We start from the raw sequence: 22,706 nt of genomic DNA, 5'->3' as shown, positions 1-22,706 counted from the left end.
CAGAAGATAAATTTTTCTTGCTTTTGGTGGAATTAGCTGTAAAAAAAAACCCTGTTTAATATTTTCCCAAATTTTCTTTATATTCACTCTTTCTCTGACCTGAGTTGCTTTCATTCTGCTGCTCTTCCTCTCCTGTGTGTTTCTGATTGTGTTGGGAAAGATACACTGGATTTTTTCATCTCAGATTCTTTAGCTAATGTGTGCACAGAGGGTGGCAGTGTTCCTTTTCAAACAGATGAATTATTATTTAGATTTTAAAGACAAATTCCATAATGGTTGCTTTATTGTAGTGGAGTACTATTGTACTGGCTGCTCTTACTGATAAAAATTATTGTTTGCAATACTACTTTATTGAATTTAAGAAAAGGGTGTATTTATAGCATAAAAACATTTTGTTTTAAAATAATTTTAAGTTGGAAAAAACACATCTGCTTCAGATATACTGATAATCAGAAAAAAGAGACTGGAAAACAAGCTATTTATCAAGAAAAACAAAAGCATTTTTTTACCTTCCGTAATAAAGTGGAGCGTCCTGTGATAACCTGGAAAATATAGAAAGGAAAATTTACACTTTTCCCTTTTTAAGTGTTGACTCTTGATATTGTAGAATATTTTCCAGGTTCATTAAAGAAGATTCAGGTCTGTAAGTTTTTTTGAAAACTCTACAGTGAGTTGCTTATCCTTGAATTTAGGAATATATATGAAGTTTCTAAATATTTTGTTTAAAAGAGTGAGTGCAAACCAGGAAGCAAGTCTGCAAAAAAACAAAAATAGACACAAGATACCAGACTCCCAGGATCAAGACTTAAAATCAAAATAATACTCCACTGAAATTGATGTTGACATTTAGATAAAGACATTTATAAATATGCTGTTAGAAGGATGTTAAACCTGCATAAATCAGCATTCTCTAATGTTCAGATGCTGTAAAAACAATGAGCAGAGCTGAGCAGGTTTGAATATTCACCTAATTTTTTTTTTTTCCCTGGAACATTTTCATGTCCAATTACTTTTGTAGAGGCAGAGAGAAACCCAACACCCCAATATTACAGCTGTTTTATTCATTATTTCTTGATTTAATATATGTGCAGTGAGTTGAAATGCAACCTTCCACAGATGGTGGCTCAGCCCACAGTACACAAATGCTGAAGGGCAAGCTCTGTCTTTAATTAAATTTGCCTACCATTAGCTGTATAGTTTTCAGTTCCTAAACAATAATTGTCCAGTCTGAAATTTTCTCCTGACACTTTCCATTTTGGAAATTCTCCCTCAGACTAGTGGGTTTTTGTTTGAGCAGAAAGAGGAGGAGGAGAAAGAAAATGAGAGATATCCACATTATGACACAATTCTGTGCACCAAATAAAGCAGACACGTCATGAACCATTAGGTAGATACAGACACAGAGCAGATTGTGGGTATGAAAGATAAAATAACAGCAGAACATTATTAATACAAACACCTGCTAATAAAATTACATGCAGAACTAGAACCCTCTTTAATCAGCATTTAATTCTTGGTCCTTTATTATTGATAGGTCTTCATCTTGGAAAGGGCATTAGTTCACGGTTTTATATAGAAGTAATACAGATCAATGTGCTAGCCCTTTGGGAGAGAGACTAATTATTTTAATTAGAATATTCTAATTAGGAAGGTTTGAGCTGATGATTAAAGAATCTTGCATGCTTGGAATTTTAATACAGTTTTTGTTGAACAAACATGATAATATATATGGAATGTATGGAATCTCAGTTAAAGAACTCTTTTTTGGAATGCCTGAAAAAGCCACAGAAAAGATTTTAGAAAAGGTGGTCTGAATTCTGCATGCCAGGTGTTGAAATTATACACTTTCACATAGAAGATCCAGTAATTGTTTCCATTATTCTGTTTGCATACTATAATTTATTAATAATACAATTTTAATAGAAAAAAGGTATTCTACATTAAAAGTAACAATTTAAAATCAAATTATCTCAATCAAATACTCAGTAAAGCCATGTGGGTGATCTAATTTCACTCTGTATTGAGAGAAATTATATTTGCAGAGTAGTCTCAGAAGTGAGATGCCAATAAACTTTACTTTATCTCCTCTTAGAGGCAAGATTAAATTAGAAGAGGGGGAAGTGAAGATGTAATATAATTGAATATTTATCATTAAACATCTGAATTAATCTGATAACGACATAATAGTGCTCCGGTTTCTCATATTTTACTCATTGACACCAGCAATCTAAACTAAATAATTGGAAAAGAGATTGTGTGAAAATTTAAATAAATAAAGCACCACTTTCTTGACACCAGGGTAAACATTGATAAATTCACTTATGTTCTGTTCCCCTCCAGGTGCTATTTATTTTATGGTTAGAGACACTATAAAGAGGGTGTTGATTCAGTAAATACCCTGAACTTTATAAGTCTGAATACTTGGCCTCACATTGTTTCCTGTGCTCCCTGCACTGCAGTCTGGCATTTTGCCCATCTGTGACAGTACCTCAGCAATCACAAAGCCATGCTGGGAGTGCACAGAGAAATGGAATTGCATGTCCTAAAGCAACATTCTTTTAAGGCATCTCTTAGAGCAATAAGAAGAAGAATTATAAGAAAACATTTTTCTGATCATTAAGTATTTTCAGGATATTAAGGATGGCTTTATTTTTCTTGGGCTGCATCACTTTATTTTATATGCTGAACAGAATTTTTGCTGAAGAATGTTTGATAGGATATACTTAAATACAAATATCTAGGCTAGTTTACTTTGTAGGTTAGGCTACTTAAAATATAAGAACACACAGTTCAAATAGATAGGATTTGCAGATCCCCTTATTCCCTTATAACTGGAGTAGATATTTTAAGCCCTGAGCATCTTTCTTCACATACTGCCATGTTTTGAAATGAAGCATGCAAATTTCTTAATGTAGACATCTGTTGATATATATGGCATACTCTCTTTGTCAGTATTTGCGTCACTGGGATTTTCAAACCACAAAAACTGGATGCACTATCCCCTTGGCACCTGACTTTGAGATATTTATATGCATTAATTAGATCCCCTCCTCAGTCTTCTTTGGACTAAACAGGCCCAGCTCCCACAGTCTCTCCTCATAAGAGAGATATTTTAGTCTCTTAGCCACCTCTGTGGCCCTCCACTGGACTTTGTTTTTATTTAGCTAAAGCAAACTACTAAACAGCTGGCAGAATCAGGGCTTTCACTCAGTAAATCTGTCAAATTCCTGTGCACCCCAGAGGGTAGTTTTAAATATATAGACTTTTGTCAATACAGACCAGAAGATTTCAGTCAGCAGAAGAAACAGGTTAAATTTCTACAATGTAATTTAGGGTGAGATCAAGGGCATTCTATTAGAAACAAGAAGAAAATAATATATTATTTTATACAACAACAACAACCAAAAAACTCACAAATGAGCAGGGGGAAAACAACCACAGAAAGTCCCTAAACAAAACCAGAATTAGCATCATAGACTTACATTCATTCCTAAATTGGCATTTGGTGTCGCAAGGAGAATTCTATAAGCATAAAAATAGTGGAAAATGAAGCCCCATAGGAGACACTATCTCCTCAGAAAACAAGAATACACACAAAATTTTGCATGTCATTATCCTGTACCACTGAGAACAGCTACCAATTTAACAAGACAATTCTAATACAACTATAGTACAAATGTGCATCTTATATGATGTTTTCAGAGTTTAAAACTGAAGAGAATTCTATACCTACATCTTAAGTGTACCTTAAAATATATTCCCATAAGGAAGACTTATCTCTGCATTGAGCTTAGTCAAAAATTGTGTACCAGTTAAGACCACTGGAATTTTAAGTTTAATCTCAGATAAAATATTCTTCTCTACTTTAGGGAGAAAATCCTATTAATGAACAAGAATCTGAAGTATTTATTTCATTTATCCTCAGCTTTAACTCAGCAAGTATCTCAGCTGCGGTTAAAGGATATGATATCTTCCTAAATGTGTTCAGGTACTGGAGGAAGAATTAGTGGAATTATGTATAAAATGCAAAGTGATTGAGCCCTATTTTGGAGAGAGGATTGATTGAAAATTGAGAGGGACAAAATGGAGAAGGAAAAAAATAATAAACTCAACATATTTTATGTGGTTTTCATTGTGATAACAGTAATTTTATCTTGAATTTCTTTTCCCAGATATTTTAACTATTAGGTAATTACCTCTGAATTTTATGGATTTTGATCTGTGGTTTCTCTCTATACACTTAATAGTTTTTGTGGAATGGTAGTTTTCATGCAAGCTAGGTATCCATTGAGAATTGACCTAATAAGTACATATTTTGCACTCTTTTTTTATTTCTGTCCAAATGAATGTGGCAAATATAATCTAAATTCAACACAAAAAAACCAAAACAAAACAAAAAAAATAAGCAATTTGATAAAGCAAAATCATAAACTGAAAGAACTTGCATGATCTTCATGTTCTTAAAGTATCAGCCCATCAGCAAATATCTATCAGGTAGTTAACTCAGAATTGCTTGCATTTTTAAAAATAATTCAAACCCACTTTAAAAAAAAAAAATATTTGCATAGCAAGAAGCAGAGGAATGAATCCAAGAATAAAACAAATTATAGCACTTCGTATTAATAAAGCAATTATTTATTGCTCATTAAAAAGCTATTAGTAAAATATTGTTATTTATGATAAGCAATAAACAGCATGCTGCTAAACAGTTGGCAATAGAAATTAGAAAGCAATGACATCTATTAGTTGGAAAGCTAATTTATCTAAAAATTGTTTTCTTCAAATGTTTAGCAATACTTTTGTTTGCTTTTAGAGGAATGACGGCTAAAATATTTGTATTAATCTGCTCTTTATGAAAATTACAGCATTTGCATGTACTCTGCTTCTGCTCATAACTTATGTTTTAGCTCTTCTGTATCTGTCACTTATATATGCATGTTGTTTTAAACTCCTAAATAAGCGAGCGCTAATGATTATTATCCCATATTCATCTAAACTCATATGTGGCCCTCCAGTTAGTAATGCTGCAGAAGAGTTTTCCCTATTAGCAAATAAATCTTAATAAGTGAATTGTGTTAATGATTCATTTAGACTTATAAATCTTTTGAGAAGGGCAAAAGTTTCCAAATTTTGATTTACATGTAAATATTCAACATTGAGCTTTCCAGCATTCTCTGTTGGGACTGAGGAGATTACCTTGATTACCTTTTCTTTTCTTTTTTTTCTTTTTTTTTTTGCCTTATAGAATAAAAATTTCACTGCATAGTTTTCTTAGAGCCTCCACATCTATACAGCGTGCAGGTTAAGGAGCATTATCACAGAAATATTTTCTGAAGATTTAAATGTGTTAAAGTGCATTGATTTAAAATGAATGCAGCTGGTTAAATTATAACTTCATTTCACCATTTCTTTTTATTAACAGTAGATTTAAACATACAGATTAGCCAATAATAAGACCTGCATGGAATTTTAAAAATAAAATAAAAATGCTGAAATGCCTGGTTAAGGTAAGTATTAAGCTTTACCACCTAGAGTTATGCTTCCATCTTGCTTCTAACTACAGTAGCTTTGACTTGGCTAATTATCTTAGTTCTAAACTCATATGTAATCATTAGCAAGATCATGAAGCTAGGCAATTTCGGCATAAATTCTTTAAGAAGGAAATTGTTAGTGATGTTTTTGACCTTTTTATAGCTGTCTGGCTGTTCAAATGTGTGTAGGATGTAACAGATTTTTAGGTTGTTTTCTTTCCTGCCCAGGAGAGTAGAACCTGCATTTCCTACCTCCCCTGAGAGGACCATTACAAACAACCTGTATGCACCTCTCTTGTTGGAGTTGTTCACTTGCTAAAAAGGAAACCAAGATTAATTGGACCCAGGGGAAGCACTAGAATCTAGCTTGGTTTTTCATGGAGAGCTATAAAACTTAACTGTAAAAATCTCATCTGATCAGCTTAAATTCTACAGTCTCAATTATGTGTTTGCATTAAATTGTTATTAGGTAAAATACATAAAACTGGGAAGAGGACAAGAACTCTCAAAGGAGAGTGTTGAATTGCCTATGAGCCTCAGCTCCCATGAGCATGCTCTGAGTCCCAGGAAACTTGTCATCCTGAATGTCCAGCAGCACAGCCTCATCTGATGGAAAACAGCCTCATCTTACATCACTTACTTCTCTGGGATGAAGACTGGCCTAAACCATCTCAGATTAAAAAAGAAAAACAAACTCATATTTTATATTTTCTAGTCAATTCTTAGGACAATTTGCTTCAAAACCAAAGAATTAATCATTTTCTATTGCTACTTTTTCTTTTCTTTAAGTTGTTTTAGAATCTAATGGATATACTCTAAACAATACGAAAGCATAACTGATTTAAGGGTGTGTGACTTAACCTGTTTCGTGTTTTCTTGAAAGTCAAAAAAATCCCACTTACCAGACTAAAGAGAAAAATTATCAACTTTCTGGTCATCAGTATTAAATAACACATATTTTTTTTCTTCATCTCATACTTAGAAGAGAGTTTTCCTAAGAAGAAACATCTATAACAGGTGTTATGACACAAAATGGCTTCTTAAGGACACCAGATACAGAAATCCTGATTCACAGAAATCTGTGCAAATGTTTCTGTGGATTTAGATATATCTTCTTTCATAAGCGTATATTTTCAAACTGCTTCATTCAAATTCAGAACTTCATCTTATGTTTTCACATTTAGGTAGGACATACCTCAATCTAGTCTGTGATTATTGGATGAGAATATTTACTAACTTTGCAAAGCTGATATTTCAAAGCTTTAAATCTAAATATCAGTGGTTTACTGGGAGGAAAAAAACCCCATACACTTCAGTGTGTTCAAACTGTGATTTGTTTGCCATCATGTTCCTAACAAGGAAGTTTGCCTTACAACTACTTGCAAATTTTCAAATAATCAGAAATAAAACTAAAATAATTCAAATAAGTCTCAGTGCCTTTTAAAAATGGAGATACATCATCTGCCTCCCCTCCAGGTTCTAACTGTGCAACATGATACAATTTGGAAAGAAAGATCTGATCACTGATTCTTGGCTTCTGTTCTTGCTGTTGCTGGCTGCTGCAGAAAGGATTATTTTCAGCAGACAAAAATGGACAGAAATACATAAGCTCTGTTGGCAAGCAAGTTCACACTTGGCCTTTACCAGTTGGTGCATCAAGATGATAGCTGGCCAAAAATGCATTACAACAAAATAAAAACCTACTGATCTTAAAAAGATGAAAAAAGTCCACCACATATGCCCCCTATCACACACACATATATACAAAGAGTTGCAGACTCAGGATTATAACTCAGACAAAAAGGGAATAAAAGCAGTAAGAAAGTCAGTAATATTCTTTCTCTCATCTTTGCACTCTCCATTGTTACTTCTTCCACTCCAGCCAGAAACAGCTTTCCTCAGTTATTATTAAGCTCACTTGATCCCCTCAAAAGACCTTGTTTGCAGCAGTGCCTCAGGCATTAAGATTTTTTTTGCTTTTCCCTGGAATGTTATATGCAGCTATTGGGAGCTGCAGAAGATATATTAATCACAGCTGTTTCTTATAGCCTGTGGAATGAATAACTTTTTTGTTTGTTTGTTTGAGAAAAACCATTCATTCTGAAGCTTCATAAAAAAAAGAAAGATTTGGCAGATGATGTTCAGTAGCAGCAGTATTATGATACAATTATTTCAGAAGTACTAATTATTTCATTATGTAGGAAAATGGTTTCTTGACTTCTATTTTTAGCTCTTATCAGAGATGCCCAAAAACTCAAATTTAGCAAGACTAATTAATTTGTCTTAATGGTATCTAAAATTTTATTAAAATAATTTTATCTGCATTTTTAGGCTGTTTTGAAATTAAAATAATTGATTACTTTTGTTGAAAAAATGTTTGAGGTACTTAGATATATTTTTTAAAACTTTAAAGAAATCAGTATATATTCAACAGGTGTGAATAACAAACTTCCAAAATCATACAAATGCTGATCTTAAGCTGTTCTAAATGTGTTTCACTTCACCTATTTTATTATCAGTTAATATAATATTATGTATTATCTATTAATACACTGTTATGTAGGTCTGCCAAGCAGTGCTAATGGACCCCAAAGTCAATTAGCAAGTAAAATAGGCAATATAAAGTCCATAACAAGTGCACTGGTTATTCAGAACTTGGGTTAACTTAGGAAGATGAATTTTCATTTATTACCAAAACAGCACTCCCAAATTTTCTGAAATGTTCAAAGATCCCAAAGGCTAAGCTCTTAGGATTTGGCTAGAAGAAGAGGATATTAAGGAAATGAAAATTGTTCAAATCTAGTGAATCAGACTTTGCACAGATTATGTTGCAATTCTAGAAAAGGTGAAGAGAATTAATTTGACTTTAAAAGTTTATGTCATGTTATATTCACTGAAAACAACTCACAGAAAAGGACAAAGTTATACAAACATGGACTTCAATTATTGATAACTGATGTTGGGCATGTATAGTAATTTAATTTATTGAGCTTTGCACCTTAAAAAGACTGGGTTTAACACAAAAATATAGTAAAATGGTGACAAGAGACACATCTAAAACATTTTAAAAAAAGAGAAAATTTTTTTCTCATGTCATGTGCTAACCAAGATTCAGTAAAGATGAGGAAATTAAGTTGCAAACATCATCCAGCATGAAAAAACATCCTGGTTTGTTTCAGAAGCAGCAAAGCAAAAAGTTTTTGTCTTTGTGTTTGGAGAGAATAGTCAACACTGAATACTGAAATCATGCCTTCAGATTTAATTGTTTTCAAAATAATTATTAATCATTGCTCTGAAAACACAGCAGGACTAGTCATGATAAACTAGTTCGTTTGTATATGTGATGTCAAATATTTGGCTAAGTCAATTATTTATCTCATACTATCTGAATGGTTTAAGAGGGAGTCACCAGCACTTTATTTCTGCACATTGTGCCTTTGTGAATTCTGCACTGCTAACAAAAGGTGTTGAATACACTATAACTATTGGAGATACACATACTTAAATCGCCACCCACACCAGAGGAGGATTAGGTGTCTTCTAGAAAGCCACTAGAAAGTTTTGGGGATTTTCAAAACACTGTTTTCTTCAGGTGAGAAACAAAAAAATATATTAGAACAACAGAAATGAAAATTGCTTATAAACTCAATAGGAAAATCAGCATCTCTAACACTGACAAACTACAATCCTCTGACTTATCCACATGTACTTCCAAAACAGCTGATAGAGGTCACGACACATTTAGCTTTCCTGAAGGAAAAAAAACAATAAAAGCCCAGAACTTTTCACAGTAAAAAAGGATGTTCTCTGTCTGAAGGTTAGTTGGATAAATGACAGCTGTTTTCTTTGGCTCCCTTTCTGATGATGTGAAATGGGTAGTTCCAAAGCATTTGAGGAATATTGAAAATTCCTGCTCATTTCAAGTATTTAAGATCAGTAGAGATCTCTCCATTGACCATGGAAGAGATATAAAAAAAATAGCTTATTTTTGAACAATACACTTTTAAACCTGCAAATATTCAAGAGATGAATCATGCTCTGTAGCACACACAAACAAGAAATGTGAATTCTTACCCTGGCATGTCAAAATGGCTAACACAATTGCTTTTACAGGAAGTAACAAAATATAATCATATTATTGAATGACATTAATTTGCCCCAAAGCTGATGACGGTTCAGTAGTTTAATTAAAAATAGAAATGATGATCTGAGAAAGACAACCACCAAAAAGACACACAATAAAATGTTACTCCAATCTGTATAATTCAGCAAATAAGAACACTGTACTAGCAGGTTTTTGTGTCTTAGATTGTCACAGTGCTGCCCTCTTCTTCTGTCCACCTACCCTCTTTCATGTTGTAATTGATTTAGGCCATTTACATCCCTTAAAAGTGCAAGGAGAAGAAATGAGGCATGAAACCACATCATCAAACACCAGAGCTCTAAGAAGGGGATGTATCTTTCCCATATATGGATATGGATACAGCTATAGAAATGTTTTGTTTTAGGTAATCTAAATATTAATGTGTCCAAAGAAGAATTTACAAAGATAGAGTTTAGGGTAGAAATAGCCATATACCACATATTACTGTAGAACACATGTGAATTGATGTAGGTAAGACAAAGGCACCTTGGATCTCTTGGAACAATTTCATCCTCAGAGAACATTAAAACACCTGCAAATGAAACACTGCCTTGGGCACATCATATCTAATTTTATGAGGAATGAATGTATTTCCATATTCCTATTTTTAAGCCACATTGTGATTTCTTGGAATTTCTATTACATAGATATTTGCAGCATTAAACTGAAAAACTGCTGTACATGCATATACCAATGTCTGTCAGATGCCTCTGGTGCATCCCCTTATAACATCAGCAAACCTCTGGTGAAGCCCAGACTCTCCTGCTTCAGTGCTGAAAGGCTTTTCCTAGCTCAAATACATGTTCAGGATGGAAGGTTACTCCAGGTGTAGCTCTGCCAGTCACTGGGAAGAAGAGTGGGAGACCTAAACTTTACCAGAGGGAGATGAATTGGATAACTTACAGATTGATTGAAGCAATAACTCTATTGATCAACTCCAGTCCTGGAAACCTCTGAGTAGCATGAGGAATATTAGTACTTGTGATTCAAGGAAAAATGAAAATACCCAAAAGGTCACATAAAAATGGAGATTGCCAGTCAGTCAGTAATTTCCAGCAGTATGAGAGATGTGAAGGTGACATTAGGATGAGGAGACTAATGCTCAGAAGCTATCCAGCCATTAGCATCTTTCATTACAGAAACTGCAGACATTTTTACTGTTCCAATTGTGTGAATGGAATAGACACCAGTGAAAATATTCACCTGGAAAATCAATTACTCAGTCCACAGCATATGAGAATCAAGTACATTAAGTAAATAGCTCCAAGTCTTCAGACAAAATGTTTAAACTTAATTTAATGTACATTATGTAAAAACCAGAAGAAATAAATATGAGGAAAATGATAGTCCACTTATTCACCTAAAGATGATACAAAGATATCATTTGGATAGAATTCGGAATGTCCTATTTATAAGAATATATTCTAGTCTACATTATCTACAGTTCATGGGAAGTGTTACATTATTATATTGTTAAATCTTTAAAAGTTATGATTATTTGCGGGTTACTAAAAAAGTAGGAAAATGTAGAATTTTTTTTCATCTTAAATAGCATGTCTTTATCAGAGTCACATGGTATCATCAAAAATGTCAGCTTCATTTATTGCTAATAATTAAAGCAAACCTCAAATAGATTGCACCCAGTGACTTGCCTTATGACCTTATCATCACCCATTTTATTCTTACAGCCACCTGCTTACTAGATTTTTAAATATATGGAGTGGGTTATTGACAGAAATAGGTTAACAGATTCTCTGCTACTATCAATGTTGCACTGAATCTCCAGGTATCAAATCTGGCTGAAGTCAGAAGAAGTTTCTGGGATAATGCCTGAGAAATATGGAAGGTATTAGTATTAGTAATAGTAATAGTATAAGTAATAGATTAGAGGATGTTGGCTCTTAGAACCTTTCTTCAGATTCTCTTGGAAAGCTAAATGTAGCAGACTAATAAAGAAAAATTACAACCAATTCATATTTAAGGTCACATAACAGAAATAATTTATTCATAATCACAAAACCTACCATGATAAAATTTGCTGCAAGAAACAGTGATTCTGAAAAGGACTCACAGATAATGATAAACTCTCAGTGCTATGCTGTGCCAAAAATAAAAAATGGTATCCTTGAATAGGCAAAAAGAACACTGAGTAAGATTAATGGGAGCATATAATCTTTCATTTGACATTTGTTGATTAGTGCTGCAACAATGTTGTTAATAAATCAGAGCAAATGTTGATAATGGGAAGAGAACCTTACAATAAAAGAAGCTCAAGGAGCTACTGTAGCATCCTAAAAAGAATATAAATTTTAAAATGAAATGTTAAGAGAGGACTTCATGATCTGGTAGCCATCAACTAGGTTATCTTTGTTCTACAGTGATTATCAATTAGATTGATTAATACAGACTAGATCAAAATCCCCCTTGTTTAAAGTGCAAAACAGCTATTAGAAAAACTCACCGTTGTTATGGTGAATTTCGTGTAATTGTGTATTTTTATTCAATATTGTTTCCAAAAGAAACTCCTGTTCAAACAGAAATCCATTCAGATTCATCCAAAGAGGATTCAAAAGTAAACAAAAAAATAAAGAGCATTACTTTGCATATAGCATATTTCCATTGATTAAGGGATTTTAAAATGAAACAAGTTCTAAAGAAGTGCCTATCTTTATATATATCTCAGCAAAAGATCTTTAAACTTGCCTGCTTTCCTGAGATGCCCATATTCTCAACTGCAGCAAACAATTGTATCATAGAGTGATGGAATATTCTGAGTTGGAAGGTATCCACAAGCATCATTGAAGTCTAACTGCTGGCCCTGCAGAGGACATCCCCCAGAATCACACCTTGTGCCTTTGTAACCCTCTCTACCTCCAGCAGTAATGACTGAAAAGGAAACAACCCTGGACTATGTAACAAAGGCAAGCACTGCACCTCAGTTCTGCACCTGCTATATCTATCTCACAAAGCCCCTTCTGGTTTACAGATTTTGATGATGAAGAATTTGCCAAAAAACATGTTAGACAAGGTAGAAAAAGATTTAATAGGAAGAGCTGTCAATGAAAGGTTACAAAGTCCAGTGGAACAAATATAATGTGAACTAAGTGGATTTCTTTCCTACTACCTTTTACAGCTCCTTTTTTTGAAGGCAGAAAAAATTGCTCTCAGAAAAGTAAACTTTTGTTTTATTCTCGTGTGCCTCCAGGCACTCTAGAACACCTTCAGTTATCACAATTGTTCCCCAGCCTTGTCTGCCTATGTCTCTACAGGACTGGTGGCCTATTCAGAATGAGATCAGGTCCTCTGAGCTCTACAGATTTTCCCAGCATATGTTCCAACTTTAGCATTGCCCAAACCCCACATATTTTCATCTTTCTGTTTTTATAAAGTTTTACTCCCTTAGTAATGGATACAGTATAGATTCTGACTGGAACACTGTTGCAGGTTTCAGAGCTGGTGATCCACATAAAATCTAAGAAAACCCTGAGCAAGGGCAGGTCTGTGCCAGGCTGCACATGCAGGGTGGCTTTCAGGCCTGAGATCTGCTGCACAAATAATTTGGCTGCAGAGTAACCTCAGTCAGCTCATTGTAAGAGAGGAGCCAGCAGGCGTCTCCCATCTGGTACCAGCCATGGCCTTACCTTTATTTTAAGGGCATCAAAGGGGTTCTTATAAGAACATAATTTAGGAATAGATTTCTTGTAAGGTAATTGTATAATAGCTCACAATAGTAACCACAAGGGACAGCTTTTCTCCATGGACAGCATTAACTTTGTGGAGCACACCTTGGGAAAATCCATCCATGATTTGCCTGAATCTGCACAAATGGGAGATGCTTACCCTTTGAAGTAATGCAGCATCTGCTCACTATCTTTATTATTCTTATAATTCTTTTTCTTTTGTTCAAGGGGTCATTTTAGGGAAGCATTTGTTACCAGGACACCCTTATTGAAATCTGGAGACAATCCTGTACATCTCTCACTTCTCCTCACAGTGCCTCCCCTTCCCTGGTACAGTACAGACAAGCATTAGTGAAATGGAGAGTGTGGGTTATAGACCTCTCCTCAAAGTGAGAATTACCAAAAGAAAATCTAATGGGTGGAAGAAATTAATGAAAAGAACCTTCATGTTCCTTATTTATTTTTCACTTAAAGTTTTTGCTGTTGAGCATGTATACAGTGCATCTGGCACACCTGATCCTGAGGTGGGTCACGGAATATTATTAAAATGTTCCATTATTATGTCCATACCTTACCCCACCCCAAAAAAAAAATTCTACTGGTAAGTTATTAAAAAAATCATCCCCCAGAAGAGTGAGGCTAACTAAACTCTGCAGGAACTACAGGAATAGTAATGCTTTGAGGTGTCTCAGACACCTCTGAGACATGGATAACCTTCATGCTTCTTTCAGTAGCATAATAATATCATAACAGAAAGAAATTTCAGTGTTTTCTGTGCATTCTCAATCCAGTGTTAGGGGGTTTGTGGGAGTAGGGTGAAGGGATTATTCACCTAATTCAGCAAGGATGCACCCAAGGACACTAATGAGCTCTACAGTTTTCACAAATTTGTTTTTCCTGAATAATTTAGATTGCAGATTTAAAACATCAGGCCCTAGCAGATGAAATCCTTAAAACTGCACATGTAAATATAAAATTCCTCCCACTGTAAAGCAATGTAATTGTTTAATGGAACACACATTATCTCTAACATGCTATTATTCTGTGCTTGAGTTAAAGCTGAAGAAGTAATCCTTTTTATTAACATTTCCCAATTACAGCATCCTAAATTAAGAAACAAATGAACAAACAACACTCCCTGCCCTTCAACTGTCACAGTTGTCTAGAACACATTTATACTTATTTCTCTGCTGTATTGCACTACTTCCTCACCTCCAAAACACATTTAATTATAGAAATGCAAACCAAAATATGTGTCATGTTCTTCCTGATATCCAACACAATTTCATTGTGTTAACTAGAGTTCATCTACTTTGTGATCAGACATATTTTAGCTTTATTTTTAATTATTCTTCTATTCATAAATAGTTTACTTGTTTCTATGTCAAATTCTTATGAGCCTTTTTTCCAAAAGAACAGAGAAAAATATTTTGTTCTTCACATCTATTTATTTTAGTAAAATCCCATCTCCTGGACTAATTTCTATTAGAAATGTGTTCATAGATATAAGTCCTTAGTATTTGTATCATCTCCCAAAAAAGTTGCTTCTGGGTATTATTACAACTGAAAAATTACCCTACTTTTTTCTTCATCAAGTGGAGTTTTTGAGAAATAATTAAAATTTTGACATCATAAAGAATAATACCTTAGGGTTTCAAATTTATAAAGTTGTATGTGTATCTAACTTTTTCTGTATCTAATCCTATTGAGTGGGCTAGATAACTTCAAAGAGGTTAAAGTATCTTTTGAAGTCCAATGGTGAGCAATGGGATAAAGGTGGCTAGCATATACCTTTTGTTTTTCTTTTAATATATGACCCTTGGAAAAGAAACCTAAAGTATGAAAGTTAAGCTCATCACTTTCGAGCAGTCAGGAATAAGAATATATTGATACATAACACCACATGCTTACAAAACAAAGAAACAGAAACACATGTGGCATTCACTGAGCCTGTTGGCATGTGCCAGTGAATTTGCAATCAGGCATGGAAACAGCCAAGCTCATGAAGCCTACATTTTTAGAACTATAGCAGTTGTCCTATAAATTATTCTGCATCTAGGTCTACATAAATAGCAAAGACAGATGCACAGCACTAGTGCCAGTTCCACAAAACATTATTCCAGGTTGCAAGATGCTTCAATAAATAGGTTAATAATTTTTAATGTCTTTGATATTCATCATAGCAACATTAATCAAGATGAATTAATTTGGAATTAATGTGACTTCAGCATGAAGTACCAATGGTGTTTACTTGTAAATTCAGTTTTTGAGGACAGACACAAACTCTTTCACTCTCAAAACCAACCTTGTTTTCTACACTATTCTACATGAACTGTTGACTTCCATGCCAGTGTTGGCACTGATGTATGTTGAGGTTTTTCCCCCTTATAAATTTTCATTTTTATTGATATCTACAAAAATAACAGTCCCTCCAGTGCTTCTCCTTGGAATTTTTTTCCCAACTAACAAATCAGGTAAATTTTTTTTTACTCAATTGACTAGTTCACTGTTAAAAAGTCACAAGACTAATGTTGCCAGGAGAAAAATATTACTTTTTTAAAATTGCATGAAATATTGTTAGATAAATAAACCTCCTCATATATAATTTGGAAGTAAATAGAAAAAACCCTTTCATTTGAACTGATTGTTGTCTATAAATATGAAATATAGTTTCCTGAGTTTATTAGTCATATCTGTAATGAAATTAAAGCATTAGAACATAGGAATCAGGCACATCAAAAATGTAAGTTCTTTCAGAGCTAGAATATAAAGTAGAAAATTGCTCAGTGCCTTATTAAGTACTGTCTATATTGACGAATACACGTACTGGTTCTAGTATAGAAGATATAACAAAAATCATATTTAGAAACCAGAAGTCAAAGCCTAAAACTCTTAAATTGCAGTTCAATTCCCCCATAAACTAAACATTTTTTGAGGCTCTGGACCAATGTTCCCTATATTTCCTTAGCAAAATACTAGATTCAAGAAAAACTTCCAATATATTATTTTAAAAGTCATTTATTGTTAGAACTATATCCTGCCATAGTAAGTTCTTCAGAGAGGTTTCCAAATCTCACTTAAAATGATCCAGCTTTAGCAGCATCAGATATTACTGTATACACACACACACATATATATATATATGTATATGTGTGTAGTTTTGTTCATGTTTGAAATCATTTTAATGGCACATTTACCAGTTCATGAGGAAGAGTTGTCCTCTAATTGCAGAATTGTAGCACCTAGAAGTATCTGAAAAGGAAGCCTAAGGTTTTGTCTCAGGTTTTGCAATTTGGTGCATCTAAGCCAAAAATTCCATTACAAACTGCCCTTAAAGAAGAAAAATTAATTACGGCAAAATATTAAATACATTTTATTTAATAAAAATCATAAAAATTAAGCTAAAGGATTGCTCAGACTGTATATGCTGTATACATGTAAAACAAATATTGATTTCTAGTGTTCTCATTGCCTTCCTCTACAGCCAGTTAAACGTTAAGTAATTAAAATAAAAATTCGTATTAAATTCTAAATGAACAAACATGGAATTAAAGAAAAAAGTTGCTCTAATCAATCATCTCTCTCAGAGTAATTAAAATTCTTTTGATTTATGTCAAGTTATTGCCTAGAGGGAATATCAAACCTCATTAATGGTAGAATTGAAAATAAAGAACAAAAAAGCTACAATAATACCTTGTAGAATTCACACTATTTTCTTGTCTCCTGAATATATTATTAGCTTTCTTCTTTTGTTTCCACTAACTCACAGGTACTGTAAAAGCAATAACTGAAATGGAAGCAGGGTAGAAGTATCTTAGGAGGTACATCAAATCTCGAAATGCAAATGCCATCACCTTTTTGCTGTACTATTTTATTCAGTTCCACAATCACAGCTTTGTGGTTCTGACCAAAGACAGAGGCCAAGACTGCAGTCACCAGGAAGCAAGAATATATTGGAGAAGAACATAGAGGCCCAGTGAGATTAGAAGAGTGGGAGGCAAACAGCAGAGCAGAATGCATTTTCCGAGGGTTATATGCAATTGCATGCAGGATATATCAATAGGAATACTTTGTATGAACAAGTAGAAAGTATTCATTGAGTTCACAGAGATCGCTGTTCAGTGTTCAAGCATTTTCTAACTCATGGACGGGTATAACCAGAGATATCTCATTTGGCACAGCCCACTCAGGTGATCTGTCCAACAGCACATTCCAACAACCATGCCAAAGTTTTGCAAGTCTTTGAAGGTGCTGCTGGAAGCAGAACAATGTTAAATATCCCAAGGAATACAAACTGATGCTTTTCTAGGTATTTTAATGGGTTATGAAATTAATTCATAAGCTAAAGGGAATCCTGCTATCGTGGGTTTGTTTTTTAAAGCCTAAAGGGAGAGGAAAAAAGACAAACAAAACCCAAACAACCAACACCTTTCCAGTAATACAACAGCATTTTTTTTCTATTTATACAGTACATGTAAGAACCATTGATTACTTATCAAAAGAACAGGCTAATTTGTTGAGAACTGTGAAGAAAATCATTACAGGGCTTGAAGTATTAGGAGAGTCCCCTTGAAAAGCATCATTTAAAACCAGACCAATTCAAGTGAGGTTTTATAGATTTTCAGTTTATCTGATAGCTTGAGTAATAAGATTTGAAAAGTCACTGCTAACACATGGAATATTATTTAATTTTATAAAACTGCAACGAATATGTGCTGCTCATTTCATGTTGTCCTTATATCTGCTTTCTAGATTTTTTTACTGCCCTTTGTTATTTCTTAAACTCTGATTTATGGTGCCATATAAAGCTTTCATTATTAATCCACAGGGAATTATACGACATAACTACCATTAAGAGATGCCTAGAGAATAAACACTTCAAAATTCAGTGATTAAAAATACAATTTGAATTACCACTTGTTACACAGATCAAAAACTAAGAAGAAATTTCATAGTCTTGTCATTTAACTTCTACTAAAACTGCTTCCAGCAGTTTCATCATACAATCTGTACTCTACATATAAGTATAACCATATACTTTTATTAAATTCAAATTTTATTTCTCAGCCAAATTTTAAGACTGTTTCTTTAAAGAACCTCAAACAAACAAAGGAACAACAAAAATCCCTAAAACCAGCAACATTCCCTCCACTAAAAAAAGAAACTAAAGAAAAACTAAAACTAAAATTAACATAAAACTCCAGTGCTGATATTTACACATAGTTTTTAAAAAAGAAATACATAGCTCTGGCTTAGTAGAACATCATGTGGTATGTAATCAGAGGATGAATTTACACTGTGATATGAGCATAAAATACAGGCCTTTGCAGTGTCCCCTATTTAAAGCAGAGGTTTAATTTTGATCCCTTTGACAGTCAAGACTCACTATGTCCTTTGCTTAATGACACACAACTTCATTTTCTTCCTGCCTGGAGAGAGACAAAATTAAAAAAAAAAAAAAAATATATTAATTTTACTTGTTTACATTTTATTCGGCTCAAGTTATTGGCACAGCTACTTTCTGCTTCAGAATTTCAGTAACAAGGGGGAATTTTTCTAAAAAGAAGGCTGCAGTGAGAAAACATCTCTATCCATTGATAAATTTGAGTGAGTGGCCTGGGTTATGGTGTTCATGTTGAACTAAAGCATACTTCAGTAATAATGCATGACAACGTGTTTGTTTCGTAAGCCTGTCATAGAACAGGAATATTTTCTTTCTCAGAGCCCAGGCTTCCTAAACCTCAGACCTCTGCTGTGATAAATGAATATGTACTATATCTGAGACACAGATTTGCTCTTACACCAGAAAAACAAAACAAAGCACAAAAACCCTAACAGATTTTGGTCCCCCAGCCTGGGAATTTCTCACAGTAAGCTTTAATTCCTCATATATCAATGAACTAGCGGAACAATCTCAAACTATCAGCATCTGAATCTCTCAAAAATACCTAAGGCTGGAGCAGGTATTTTGTAACCATGACTGAGCACTTCACTGTTAGACAACGCCACAGTGAATTCTGTGTAAACTGGAATAAATCATAGAACTGTTTTGATTTACAGTATGGGGATAACCACATAGACTGTTGATAAAGGCACCTTTGTTTCTTTTCCTGACTTCATCTGAACTTCTTGGCTGCTCAAAGGCACAGTTTAAGGAATTGACCTCAATTTTCATCAGGACAATTAATACATAAATTATAAATCTCCTAGATAAACAACAAAATTACAAAAGAAAAAATTCACCACTCAAAAACAAGAAACCCACTAAGCTGTGCAAAAGTATTAAGCAGAGAACTGTTCATACTAAAGGTGTCCAATTTTAATGCTGTAATTATTTGTGAGGATGGCATGAGTTTGAAAGAGAAGGCAATGTTCTCCCTTTACTTGAGATTCGTGATATAAAGCAAAAAATCCCCATAGATATAAACATCATGTTCCTTTAGATAGACTGTCATTGCTAAATTCTTTCTTGTTAAAGATCATTAGAGAATTTTATACCCATAGAGAAAATAAGATTTCCCAACAGAAATAATTAGAGTGTGATGCAGTCCTTGCTTTGGTCTGCTAGTTTGTAGACTACATTTCTGTACCTCAGAGTAAATAGCAGGTACAACTGGTTTTCAGTGGAAAAAGAAAAGCCATCCCCTCAGGTACTGCATTTCTGATGATCCATGAAAAAGCTCTGTAATGAGCTGGCAATTGACATCGATTATCATTTAAAGGCAGAGAAAACATGTAAAGTGCGCTGAAAAGTTTTCACTGTTAAGTGACACTCGCAACAGTGAGGAGCAGAATTTGTACTCCTCTGGAAGAGAAGCAGGAATTTCAGACACTGCAGTCCCTGTTACTTAACTCTGTCCAGAGGCAGTGGCGCTACATGAAAATTTAGGAAAGGAAAAGCTTTTTCTTCCTTCTTGTTTCAGCAGTATGGTGAAATCACCACCTAGTATTCAGTGGCTGAGACGGTAGCTCACAAATTCCCCAGCAGACAGCAGTATTTCTGTGCTACGTGTCGGCAGGATGCTGACAGCTGGTTGCATCCTCACTCTCAGTCATTCACTCGCGTCCCTCTTACAGCAGCCCACACTTCACTATCGCACCTTTCACTGACTCCGGAGATTGTGGGCATTCTAGATACAGACTGACACCTGCTGCTTTCTGGACATTTGATGGTAAAAAAATGATGAAAATTAGTTTTGGAAAGATCTGATTGACTTTTTGTAATTTGAAGTTGAGCAGCCTAATCAGCCTGCCATTACAGAATATGCCATCACTTCCATTGCCCCATTAGCTGCTCTGCAGTTCCTTTTGTCAGTAACACAGAGGAAAGGTGTGATCATTTCTCCTTCATCCAGTTTTTACTCAGTATCAGCTTCCAGCCCTGGAATGAAGAGCTAAAGAAGAGAGCAGCTCAGCTGCCAGACTTAGTATTTTCAAAAGTGGCATGACTAAAAAGCCATGGAATTCTCCATGCTCTGTATTTGAGATTCAGAACAAGAATTATAAATAATAGGCAATATGGTGGGGTACCACATCTGAATCTCATGAGGTAGGAAAGTACAATTAGACCCTAAAAAGTGATAAAACTAGCTCATTTTGGAAAACAACACTCCTTCTGCAAGCTGTTACTATATTAAAATTGCATGTTAAACAACAGAATGTTTTTCTAGCTAGTTGAGTATTCTTCTTCTTCTGTTGCCCAAAAAAAAGTTGCCATAAAAACTCCTCCGTGGAATACAATTTCACTGGTAGGGGAAGCTACTTTGTATACACAATAGAGTATCACAGTTATGTCTAATGAATTACTGTTTCACACTTGAAGGGCAGAGAGGGTAAGAGGTAACAAGTTTGAGCAGAGTAAACAATAACTTAAAATGAGTACATTTTAAATAAAATAGGATGCCACAAAGAAACTCTGCCTTCTGTCAAGAGATGCATAAACAGGCAAAAAAGTTAACAAGGTATACCAAGCAGGACTAGAAAAATGCTGTATTTTTAAGTCTTCCATTTCCCCTGTGCTGATCTTTTTCACTCGTGCATTGACTCATGAAAGGAACTATAAAACATGCAGGAGAAGAGTTCCTATTCAATGACCCCTGAAGTATTTTGTTTGACATTGGTCTTCTCTTTGTATTTTTTTTGTTTTTAGAAGTGCAAAAGATGTTTGAGCTCAGTCACCAATTACCTCTTTACAAGAGGTTACAAAAATAACAGTACAGTAAACTGCATTTCTGGTTCAATATGTATTATTCTTTTGTTGTCAAGTTTGTGCTTTGGAAATGGGATATTAACAGGACATAATGGGACATGCACACAGAACAAAAATTGTGTATGAAGTAGCCTAACTTTTAAAATTCCCTTTTATTTAATCAATGAAACATCAGAGTTTCTATGCCATATGCACAGTACCTCTATTAGTGTAGAGAGAGAAGTCTTACATTTTAATGATTAGGCCCTTAACCATGTGTAAGGCACTTAACTAAATCAAAGAGGTTTCATTAAGAAATTATTTCTAGAAAGAAAAAGCATATCTGATGCTCTTGTTATGTGTAGTAGATATAACTTGCACCATTTCTAGTATGATATATGTGATACTGAATATTTGTTGGAGCATATGTGTTTGTATTAGCAGTCCCCCCCCACCCTCGCAGGTGAGACCTGGTATATATTAGAACCCAAATTACAAATAAAAGGATGTGGCTTGGCCAGGAGATGGGGATGGGCCGTGTCTGGAGAGATACTGGGGATCCCAGGCGCTGATCATCCCATAAACTACCCGAGATGGATATCATAGAAATCTTTGGGCAGATACATGTGAATGCAGCGTTCCATAAATTTCATCAAGGGATTCAACAACTCTGGACACTGGATTTTTCTTCTTCATCATCAAAAAGGAAAATCTTATTAACCTATGGACTCTGAATGGAAGAGAAGACTGACTGCTGAAATCTTGGCCTCAGGCAGAATTTTGCCTATAAAAACTTCTTGTGCTAGGACAGAATTGTGTGGGCATAGAGGAAAACCTCTGCTGAGGCTCACTTCTTGTTGAACACACCCAGGGCTAACCCTGGGCTCGGCTCTGTTCTTTCCTTGTGGCTGGCTAGATAGAATTTGATTGCAAAATAAATATTTCCTTTTTTTCATTTTAATGTGGCTGGACAAATTTTTGTTTATAACACTCTTATTTCATTATTAATAGAAGCCATTACAATCTCAGTTTTTGCACATTTCAGTGGTGCTTTCCAGCTCAAACACCAATTCCAAACCTATTTCTGTTTACCCCAGCTGCCAGCAGTGTTTATGTGCTCCCCCCTGCAGCAGGCAGCCCTTTGGAGAGGCAGGGGCAGCCTG

The 22,706-nt window shown here is 34.5% G+C and overlaps 1 protein-coding gene across 6 annotated transcripts in view; it reads right to left on the bottom strand.

Moving 5' to 3' along the window:
• Positions 1-22,706, bottom strand: part of LOC144246390 (uncharacterized) — a 63,599-nt gene that overhangs the window by 17,526 nt on the left and 23,367 nt on the right. For 5 of the 6 annotated variants that reach the window (XR_014955569.1, XR_014955571.1, XR_014955570.1 and 2 more), the window contains exon 2: positions 510-542. The exons of the other annotated variant lie outside the window; for it this stretch is intronic. Coding sequence is in view for 2 of the 5 variants with exons in the window: in XM_085580206.1 (XP_085436332.1) it covers positions 510-542 (33 nt within the window). In the remaining 3 variants the exon portion in view is untranslated. The remainder of the gene's footprint in view (positions 1-509; positions 543-22,706) is intronic. 6 annotated transcript variants of the gene reach the window in all.

This window comes from Lonchura striata, chromosome 5, assembly GCF_050655825.1.
Source record: "Lonchura striata isolate lonStrDom1 chromosome 5, ASM5065582v1, whole genome shotgun sequence".
In the NCBI taxonomy this organism is placed as follows: Eukaryota; Metazoa; Chordata; class Aves; order Passeriformes; family Estrildidae; genus Lonchura; species Lonchura striata.
The sequence above is the reverse complement of the archived record's forward strand: the minus strand, read 5'-3'. Positions and strand labels throughout refer to the sequence as shown.